General features: G+C 39.3%; 1 protein-coding gene across 3 annotated transcripts in view; it reads left to right on the forward strand.

Moving 5' to 3' along the window:
* Positions 1-11,530, forward strand: part of TSHR (thyroid stimulating hormone receptor) — a 64,455-nt gene that overhangs the window by 19,154 nt on the left and 33,771 nt on the right. For all 3 annotated transcript variants that reach the window (XM_027672981.1, XM_027672974.1, XM_027672986.1), the window contains 2 exons: positions 4,083-4,154; positions 9,283-9,357. In XM_027672981.1, the coding sequence (XP_027528782.1) occupies positions 4,090-4,154; positions 9,283-9,357 (140 nt within the window). In that variant the 5' untranslated portion in view covers positions 4,083-4,089. The remainder of the gene's footprint in view (positions 1-4,082; positions 4,155-9,282; positions 9,358-11,530) is intronic.

Consider the following 11,530-nt stretch of genomic DNA (forward strand, 5'->3'; position numbering starts at 1 on the left):
AGCTCAGGATGCATTTCACTGTGTAAAATGCCTTTTTATAGCTATTTTTGCATCATTGAAAGATGGCAATGCATTTGAATGTAAAAACCTAGGAACTAATGTGTCAATATCTGTTTGCCTAGCCATTAGCTTAGATGTCATGGTTATTTCTCCTCTATAAAATCTGGAAGGTCATTGTTTGCTGTAATTTTCCCAGAAAAAATGAAATTAGCATGTAGAATTTCTTTTATGGTCTGCGTAGTCACTGACACTTTGAACTCAGCAATCTGTTAAGACAGTACATAGTGGAGGAATGACAGCTCTAATAAACACCAATATGTCAATATGTGCTACATGCTACTGTTTAGTGGTTGTTTATGTAGTAGGTGTGTTACATGAACTTGGAGCCTTTTAGGTGTGCTGACAATGTCTAATACTGCTTCCCCCCACAACTAAGTTTTTGTCATATAGCAGGCTATTTCTTCTCTTCTCCTGCCTCTACTTTATTGTCTCTCTTTGTTCTTTTTAAGTGTGTTCATAAACACATCCTGTAACCCATATTTTTTTGTCATATTTGCAGAATGCAGAAAATATCTTTAAACCATAGCAGATAGATAGGAAGAAATATGATACTCCCACTTTCAGCTCATATGTTAAATTTACCAGCCATTCAATCAAAATATAACCTTGAAGGGTATGTTTCTTTATTATTTCATAATACAAATAATTTGATATAATTGATTAACAAATATTATCCAGGATTTCCAGGCTTTCCTGATAGGAAGTATGAGTTTCAAGTATGTTTATAAAAGGTTAATGTTAGCTCATTTAATGTAGTTCATGAATGATGGGCCTGACTCTATTCATTCATGGAGTGGTATGAATGTCTGACATAAGAGCAGGAGGTCAAGAAGAGACTTAGGAGGGTGTTTAAATTCTTCCTTTTCTAGAAAACTAAATGATTTGTAAGTGATAGGTTAAGTACTAGTGTCTGTAACAGTTGCGAATGGGGATTAATTATGTGTGAGTCAGCATTTTGTAGGTGAACAGAGGACCAGAAAGGATAAGAGAGGTTAAAAGTGAGCTTGGATAGTCAGAAGTGACTTAAACTATATTTTTCTTGGGTTTTTAGTTCTAACAGTCTCATGTGGAAGCCTTAGAACTGCCTTCTCCTCCTAATGCACCCAGGATACCATTAGACTTATTTGCAGCAAGGGCACGTTGCTGGCTTATGTTTAATTTGGTGTCCACCAGGACCCCAAGTTCTTTTCATCAAAGCTGCTTTCCAGACGGTTGGCCTCCAGAATGTGCTGGGCCCTGGGGTTGATCCTCCCCAGGTGGAGGACTTTACACTTTCTACTTGCTGAACTGTGTAAGGTTCCGATTGGCCCATTTCTCAAACCTTTTAAGGTCTTCATTGTCAATGTTCTACTTTAAGACTTGTTAAAATATGTCTAAAACCAGAACTTCCACAGTCATCACTGTCAGCTTCCTCAAAGGCCTGGAAATATAGACAGATGTTGAAACAGAACAGTAAGATCAGCAGGCTGGACTAAGAAACTGTTTTCTACAATTTTTTTGTCTAGGATTGTGATAATAGAAGGAAGCAATAGTATGAAATGGAGGACGGAGAAGGATGGGAGAGCACTGGTGTGGGTGTCACAGTGCTATGAGTGCAGGGGAATAAGCAACTGGCAATTGACATTCCCCTGATCAGGGGCTTGGTTTGAGCCAGGTGTATTGAGGTCAGGAGAAACATCAACCTACTGTTAGAAAAGTAGAAGTCTTTACATTCTCCTTACTCATTCTTGCAACAAGTATATGGAGTAGGGGAGATATACTTGGGAAGTAGAGACTTCCCTTGGGATTATAGGCAGGTACATGCTCTTAATTTATATTTTTATTCAAGATGAATATTTTGAGAATTTCTACAGATAATTTTATTTCTTGTATGCAAATTGTAGAAGCTTGATAAGTCTTAAGATGATAATATTTTTGTCTCTTTAAATCAAATATAATTATAATAATCAGATACTTCACATTATGAAACAGGAAACAGAATTAGGGAATAATTCTGACTTGTTTATTTCCTTTCTCTTGACCTGTTGTTAAACAGCCACTATGTGTAGTGGTTTGAGCCAGGTTTTCCCCCTGAAGCTGAAAGTGGTAACCCCCAGGGGGTGGTGACCCTTGGGGTTTGACCCAATCCGTGCTCCTGCAAAATATAAACATATCTCTGGAGACCGGAAAAGAAGCAGTGGTTCTTGTGAGAAGAAGAGGTGGCCATGTTGTGGTGAGCCACGAGGAGAAGGGGCTCCGGACTGCGAGCGGGTGACGGAGCACCAGGAACAGCAGCGTCCGAAGAGCAGTGGCAAAGAGCCAACTGATAAGGACCAAAAGGAGCAACACAAGCCGGTATGCAGCTAAGGCAGACACAGAGGTGTCTGAGGAGAAGGAAAAGCAGCAACAGGACAAGAGAATCAAGCCAGCAGCAGGAACAGAGTTTCGCGGGGTAAGAACTGGATAAACCAAAACCCCCAAACTCGCTAGAGACCCCTCCGAGAAAGAGGAGGGGGTGGTGGACTGAGAGGAGTCCTAAAGTGCAGTATGCACTGCTGAGAGGAGCTAGGAAGCTCATGGCCTCCTGAGAGATAAGCCAGGATGGCCGAAGGAATGTGTGTGTGGGGGGGGGTGACCTTGGCCCCCCCTGCTCCAGCTTCAGAGAAGCTGGCAGCCATCTTTGAGGCAGAGCATGGGAGCTCTGCACAGGGGCTTGATTTTCCCCTGAAGATACCAGACCGTCACGAAGACCCCGGTGCTTCGTGATATGACCATGGTGTAGCGGCCGTGTCTGGGGTTACGCAGCCCATGGAAAGACCCCCTGTTTGAAGACGGGGGCCGAGAGAGGCTTGGAAGACCTCCCTCGTGTGTGCTGGCAGAGAGCCAGCAACTACTACTGCTGCCTAGAAGAGAAGACACAGAAAGCCTACTGCCTAGAGAGAGAGAGAGACCTGCTGCTGACAGACTGGAAGGGGTCTTTTCTTCTTCTTCTCTCCTGGACTTTTATTTGGAGAGAGAAGAGATTTGGCCCATTGTAAATATTATTGTCATGGTAGAGATAGATATAGAGTTAAGATTGTATACAGTGTATTATAGTATTTATTTATGTGTATAGTCTTTGTAATATATTCCTTCCCCCATATTGAGTCTCGTGTTTTTGTCTGGAAAACCCATCTCACATGGGGTTGAGATGTGGGTGGGGGGCTAAGAATCAGAATTGGATTTTGGGCCTTGCTGAAACCATGACACTATGGGAAAAGTTTATAATTTGTTCTTGATTGTTCTTCAGACTATTCATTGACTAGAAATTATGTAAGTGTATTCCCAAACTGTACTGGAAAACCAAAGATTACCTAATCCAACAATGACAGGTAGTAACTGTAAATTCAACAGATATCATAGGCTGATTTTCTAAAGCATTTTGTCCTTGTTTTTTTAGAGTAGTCAGTCTGCTGGAGATTCATTCTATTAAGAACGTAGCTGTTGATAAGTATCTCCCTTAAATACTACCTGCTTTTCTGAAATCTCCTGCAGATGGGTAAGGTACATACCACGCCCACATCAGCAGTTTAGGGAGGAAGAATGTCGCGTTTATAACAAAGAAAATGGAGAATTCTGTGGAGGTAGTATGCAATTGCTCCAATTCAGTTTTGGTGGTATACCTGAATTTCTTGCTGAGAATGAGGGATGGGATATCTTTGTGGAGCCTGAAATGGCCAAAAAAATGCTTCTTGTCTCATTGCCTTCAATGTGCAAATATGTTTGCTGGTCATATTCTGAAGTTTTGGGAGGTCCATTTGAGTGGATCACCACTGAGTTCCTAGGAGAGATGATGCAGAAGGTTGTAATTCAAATTAAGGGAGCACACCAAACAAAGCAAGTCACATAATGGAATAGGAATAGAAATGAGGCAAAGAAGGCAACACTGGGAAAAGGAAAGATAAGAATTAAAGTATTATAGCAGGCCTGAAGTTGTGTAGGACTTTTTAATGTTAAAATGTACTTCCCAAAGGATATTAACTGCCAAACTTTTATTCCTCTAGGAGGTTTATGGAGACTCACCTAAGAACAATTCCAAGTGACGCTTTTTCCAATCTCCCCAACATCTCTAGGATGTAAGTTCTGTTTCTGATATTAATTTTTTTAGCTATTTTATTAAAAATCAGTCTCCTTCTCCAAGATTCTGTCTTACAAAAACTTGTGAAAAAAAATATTCTTACATCTTTGTTACCTCACCACTTACATTTTAGAACTGTGGGTAATAATCCTGTTAATAACCTGAACCAGCTATAGGAAGGCATTCTAGGCATTTATGGATAAGACCATAACTTTATTGAAGTCAATGTGATAAATAAGGCTATAAAACTTTTTTTTCAGTCTGCAAATTATGGGAATTTTTTTTGCTCAAAAAAAATTAACATATTCAGTTCCTGGTCCTGGCTAAAAATTTGTTTCCAGCTGCCAGCATGATTTGTAACTCATCTCATTGGACACCATGAGCATTTCTAGACTAGAGGTGAACTATCACCAAAATATTAGTATTTGTGTGATGTGAGAGGGACCACCATTGTGTCACTGCCTTTGTGTGCAAACATATGCATGGATACAGTCCACAAAAGCAGTACCTATTTGCCTCCTATCAACATCTGTCTCATTGAAGGTGGCTATGTTAAAGAAATTTCCCTGTCCAACCATCCAAGAGCCACTCTGGTAGTCTCTCACACACTACCTGGAGCTGGGATTGAGATCCCTTGGGAGCTACACACCCCACACTCATGCAGTCAGACTGGGTTTCCTTACCAACAGGACCCCAGATTTCCCATAACAGAGTGTCAGATGTCCAGATCTTTCAAATAGTTTTATCTTGGTCAATAACTTAACAACAAAATAACAGCTTGAATTGGGTGGTTCCAAGGAGGGACCCCAAACAAAGAAATCCCCAAGCTTTTATACCCTCACTGTCTGGGGTCCTCAGGTCTTGCTGTGTCTCTGCTGTGCCAGGTTCCCCGGCTGGCACCAGAAGTCCCCATGCCCTTTGTTGTGCAAAGGGTTGGCACTCCATGGCCCCTTGCCTCAGGATCCCACCACCCAGAGCTCAATCTGCAGCTGACATTGCAGCTGCACACTGAGCTACCTGCACTGAATGTATTCCTCAACAGCTACCCTTGCACTGCACTGCTCGTTGGTGTCAGCAGTCTTGAGAAAAGGTTGTCCCACATTTGTTTGTTCTTGGTGGCTGGCCCATAATCTATGATCCTGTCCATGACTATTTGATGCAGGGAATTTCTCTGCCATTTACCAATTCACTCCCTAGAATCAGAGCCACGTGATTTAGAAGGGACTTCAGGAGGCCTCTAGTCCATGCTCAAAGTTGGGCCAACTTTAAGATCCAACCAGAATGCTCAGGTTTTTATCAGTCTGCTGCTCAGCTTTATCTGTGGCCAATGGTAACTAAATAAACCATCTCATTGAGCAAGAGGCCCACTTTTTTCTTATTTAGCCTTTTATTACTAATGTAGCAATAGGAATTCTTCTTCTTGCCCTTGATGTTCCTTGCAATTCTCAAATCTATATGAGCTTTGATTGAATAGCTACCATTTAAGAATTCATGAAAAAAGACTGGGGGAATGTGGTCTGCCTCATTATATTTTATAGTTTCATTCAGGTGTTTTGAAGTAATGACTTTCTAAAATCCTTATAAGTAATTATTCTTGAATATCTACAGCCTCATTTACCATCTCACTTCAATCAAACAGATGGTGTATTTTTTTGTTGGGGGTTTCTGGGGGGGGAGGGAGGAAGGGAATATCCCTCATATAATGTATAATATCACATATAAACATGATAAACTTTGTTTAGAACAGATTTTGATTCAATGTAAAATGATGTCAACTCTTCTTCATCTTTCAGTGACACCTAATACATTGCCTAAAGGCTTTTCAGATTTTAAATCTTTAAAATTGTAATATTTATGAATTTGTTCATCTGAAAAATTTAGGGAACCTTTCTCTAAAGATGCCTCCAAAACCAGCAGTTTACATTTGAATAATGTCAATGCCTGTCTGGATACTTCTTATAGCATTACTACTACCACAAAACATTATCTTCCACCTTCTTGGTATAAACTTCAGGTTAAGGAACCAGTACCAGTATTTTAACTACAACTCTTATGTCTATGTCTTGGCCTCTAAGGTACCATGTCTCATTTGCTTCTCCTAGCCCATAATTTCCATCAGCAATGAAAATTACCAGACCATTTCTGGTTTTGTAAATACATCTAGAAAATGTTCTGAAGTTTCAATAGGGTGATATAGATTGTATTTACTGTTCCAATTACAGCACTTCATTTTACTATATGGTTTCTACTATATGATTTCCACAAATAAACACTTTTTTCCTCTGTACTGAATAGAAAATGTAGTTGTCCTCTTTATGAACCTTGTTCAAACAGAAATTTTAGAGCTACAGTTTCTCATAAATGAATGCATATATATGTGCTCTTGATAACCAGAAGTAGAGACTGTTTCCCTGTGCTGCTTTTCCACCGGAATGAAAGAAAAAACATTTTAATTACATGCTCAACTGCAAAACTAACTCCTGTCAAAAAGGCATCGCTGAATACAAAATGGTTTTGTAGGATATTCAAATGCAAGAGACATTTCTGGTTTACATTCCTAAAGACGCAAATACATTAAATCTTGGTAGAAGGGCTTCACCCGCTGTTTCCTACTGACTTAAGGACACATTGAACATTCAGCGTTTTTAAAGGCAAGGGTAAGGGACATTTTTCCTGGGCTGAGGGTGGTGCTTTGGGGTCGCATTCATGAGTGCCTCAGAGACACCTGACCTGTAGCTCCCTGAAGTGTTTTTTCCACAGCCTCTCCACACAAAGTTGTATCCCACAGTGCTCTCTGCCAGCAGCTCCATGCAAAGCACATTTTCCCCCATGCCCTATTTTCCTGCAACACAGGGGAGCTGAGGCTGAAAAAAAGCAAAAAAAGTGGAGAGAGGGAGAAGGAAGAAAACAAGGGCTGGAAGGGGGCCTTGTGGCTGCTCAATCTGATAAATCCTGTGCTCTCAGGCTCTTTCTGAATGGGCAATGGTGATTAAAGTATTGTCTGCAAATAGACGTCCTCTGAAATTGTGCATTTGGTGTTTAAGCTAACAGTGCAGTCATGATGGGTGTTGAAGGCATTTTGAAATCTTGCAATTTAAACACAGCTGGTAGGCAGAGGAGGTGCTGAATAGTAACATGCATTCAAAATGGGAATTAAAAGATGCTTTCCCTCTTCTTCTGATGCAACTCCTTCCAGTTCTGATTACTATGATTTTTATTACTTACATTTAATATGTGATATTATGTGTTCAATAGGCAGAGCCCACAGTATTTGGAGGCACTCTGAACACTTAGAAGTACATGTTCATGTGCCATTAACACAAGTTTCTGTTTGACATCCCCATCTCAGAGGAGATTTTGAGTGTGTTTGCATGGGGTTTGGGTGCCTATCTACATGATCCTAAAGCAAATAAAACTACTCATTTCCCTGCCATCAATGATGGTGTAGTTTAATTAATTTACACAAACATATATGTTTATGAAGCAGAAGAGCAGAGGTCAACACATGAAGAAAATAAGCTACTTCCTTCCCACTGCATCCCACAGTTGAAAAATACAAAACTATACTTCAATCAGGTCCAAGTCAGGCAGTATATAGTAAAAATGTGAATCATGGTGGGAAGGCACATGATGGCTGTAGGGGTGAGGGAGGGGAGAGGGAACCCTCTTCTCTGCCTCTTCTCATATGTGAGAGAAAAGCACCTGCCTGCCTGACGCGAGGTGACTCATTTTGACTATAGAGCACAAAAAAAGTACTCTCCTACTTTCTAGCCCTGGCATGAGGCTTCAATCTCTGTTCATTATCTGGTTTTAATTTAATTTTCTGTCAAACTGATTTATATATCTCTGTTTGTTACATAAAGCAACTTTATGTTTTATAATATGTCATTAACATAACCTGTCTTTTGATATGTTAAAATGTAGGGTCTGTTAGAATTGAATAATTAATTTTCTTTCGAGACTGAATCCTCAATTTCCCGGGCAACAGACATTCTTACTTACAGGAGAACAAAATTAAAACATCTCACATAAACATCTAACTCTGCAACACTCAGTCACAGAGGTACAGACTGGAATACTTTTTTATTGTATTCCTCTTTTATTATTTTCCCACCTTTTGGAAGAGGCAAATAGCTTTGGAAAAACAATAATACTCTAGAAAGAGAATCTGTTAGTTATGCAATCTCTACCTGTTACTTTTCTGGTATCTTTTCAAAGACAGTTGAATACATCTCCAAAGTGATCAATACAAAATAAATCTCATAGTTAAAGAGTTAAAATTAATTCAGGCAATATGCTTTTAGCTCCAGTCTGGAAAAGACATAAATTCCCATCCAGTTAGTGCTATTAGCCATCTGCTGGTTGGGAAAGCATGTAACAGTAGTTACAATGTTATCATTCTCCCAATGATAGTGAAGAAACTCTGTAGAGCTATTTTCTCATCACATTCCATAGATCACCATTAGTACAAATGCAACGCAGTCTGAACTGTGTGCAAATAAATATTTCTTAAGCTTGCTGTCTGGCTTGCTTTCTGAGCCACATTACTCCTTACATCCTCTACGACACTCACTAAATGGCTAGAGTTTCTCTCTAAATTCATGCTTTAGCACATTTTTCTACTCAGCAATCAAAGTGCCAGTTGCCCTGATGACCCATCCCTCTCTACAGAAATTACAACAGTTGTTGCAGTGGTGGCCCAAGGATCATTTCCATTTCTTTCCTTCCGTTTTTTAGTTCTTTGGTAAAGAGAAATATGCAAATTTACCTGAGGCCTAGATTCCTCCTGGAGATATCCAAGGTGATCGTAAGTGGGGAAAAAGGAAAGAAATGTGATGCCGAACTGTGAAATACTGGTGTCTGCTTTTGCTGCTACTTTGCACTGTTGTGTGTTGTTTTGGTTTCACTATATTCTGCAGTATAATGTGCATCTACAGCATCAATCAAAATAAAAATCCTTAAAAGGATTTTAAAAGTGTGTCCCTCAGATACTGTCCACGTGTCTGGCAGTGTCATCATAGGTGGATGAGAAAAATAATGAGAGGAAAAATGAAGTGGTATGATGGGCGCTAGCAGTGGCTTCCCAATGTCTGAGACCTGTTTATTTTCTGTTTGTTGGTGTTTAGCTACATCTCTATAGATGAAACACTTCAGAGTCTGGAGGCCCATTCCTTCAACAGTTTAAGTAAAGTCACTCACATGTAAGTACTGTAATTAAAGAAATGAATACAGCAATGAGATAAATTTGGGATGCGTGGAAATAACATACATGATGATGTTTGACTTGTCATTCCTGTCTCCTTTATAGCTAAATATTCCTTTTCTCATTTCCTTTCTCCATAATGTGGAATGAGTCAGTCTCTTTTTTGAGCTAATTTTATTATGCTTTCTTTCCATACATCTTTTTTGTTTCCTTGCTCTTCTGTATCCTCCCATAGAAATGTAGGTAAGTATAGTGAAAAATATGTGGGGCTACATCACGAGATTGATGGCAAGTTGAAATAAAATGGCAGTTAAGAATCACTTCTGTCAAATTACTGCTGGTAAGTGTAAAACGGTAATATAAGCACCAGAAATAAAATCAGAAGGGCCAAAACACAGAGCAAAATGGCACTAGCTGGAGACGTGAAAAATAATAAGTTATCATTCTGAAAATGCACTAGTATAATGAAGAGTGTTTATATTGTTATTATATGGAACAGGAATAATATGGAAAATGGCTTCTAAGAAGTGTTTTTATACCTTTTTGTTCTGATGGTCCTCACCAAATGATGCACTAGGATAGTTACAGAAATGGTAGGATACCTGCATCCAGAGAGTTCCTGTCATTCATCAGGACCCTGTTAAAATGAGAACATAATGTATTGAATAGAGAGCTTCATAGGATCCATCCTGTATCTGGTACTCTTCCATGTTTCCATAATTGATCCAGAGGAGGGAATGGAAAGTATGCCACTGTTGTAAAGCTCATCAGGATGAGCTACAGTTTGTCATACTTCAGAGAAGATCTTCGTTTGCAGAGGTTCCATGGGAGAGCACTGTTGGTCATCATGGATCCTGAAAACATTGTCAGAGAGGAAAGGCTTCTGTCCAGAAAGAAAACATGTCAGAGGCAGATATATTGTTGCAAGGGGTGAAACCTACCACCCATTTTCCACACTGATGTTTGACAAAGAAAAAGTAATAATAAGGTTAAATTAGATTATATGAAATTCATGTTAGACTTTAGGAAGTGTTTTAGTATGGCTGGCATAAGTAAACACTAGAATTGTTTTCCCTATCACTGCAGGCCTTTAAGGCTGTGTGATCAGAAACTTCATAAATGTATTTAATCTTCACTCAGAGAAAGAAATTGAATTAAATGATCAACTTAATACTGCTCTGTTTTCTATGATTTTTTTTCCTTTTACTTTACACAGTGTGAAAAAGAAAGACTAATAAAGTTACAGGAGAAAATATCATTACTGTTACTGAAGATAGAAACTAATGCTGGAAAGTGTAAGTGAGTCCTCTAAGAAGGTGACAGACACAGCTAGAAGCACAGTGCAGGATTCTGAGACCTAGTTCAGTCCAATGACATGCTCCAGTAGTATTCCTGAAAGAGTTTCACAGGAAGACTTTGGTGTAATATCAGTACTTTTCTTTGGTTGTAATACCATTCCTTCTTCTTTAGCTCTTTTTTCCAGATCTGTTGTGTTCATGTTCTCTTTCACAGTTGTTGTGTCTTTAGAATTTCTTGTTTAATACAAATGAACATTTAATGAAACATTTACTGGCAGCACATTTTATCAGCGATGAATAAAGCATTTGCCACTATGCGCTACAAATTCCTCATGTGGTACTTCTTTTGTAGTTCACTTTACTAGAAGTTAAAGATAAAATGCTCTTGGGCCATTGCATTTCATTGTAGGATTCTTCCATGCAATATGCAGTGTAGTAGCTTGTTCTTTTTATATGGATGCAAAGGCTTCTTGAGGACAGATTAAGGAAAAAGGAGAGCTGGCTAGATAGCTGTTTTCTATTGTTTCTGTATTAGAGTCCAAGTGGAGACCGAATTCATAACACAAAATTAATCTCCTTCAAAGAGTAATATAATGTAAGCCTTTGAATATAAAGAACTCTTCCACAAAATGCACACTTTTTAATGTGTGACCAGTTTGACAGAGTGGTGGATGGAGCTCTGGTGTTGCCAGTGCCTCCCAGGCTACTCGTTCTTGTGATATGTTCTATAACACTGCCTAATTTGCACTAATTTCTGCCACCTAAAGGGTGATGAGGAATATGAATAGAAGCCTTTTCTCTCATCCTCTTCCATTCTCTAACCGCCTCCAAAGGATGTTTAGATTCTTGCCTGGGAGGACAGGCAGTGCCCCT

Source organism: Neopelma chrysocephalum, unplaced genomic scaffold (assembly GCF_003984885.1).
Source record: "Neopelma chrysocephalum unplaced genomic scaffold, ASM398488v2 Primary Assembly neopelma1_24, whole genome shotgun sequence".
Taxonomy (NCBI): Eukaryota; Metazoa; Chordata; class Aves; order Passeriformes; family Pipridae; genus Neopelma; species Neopelma chrysocephalum.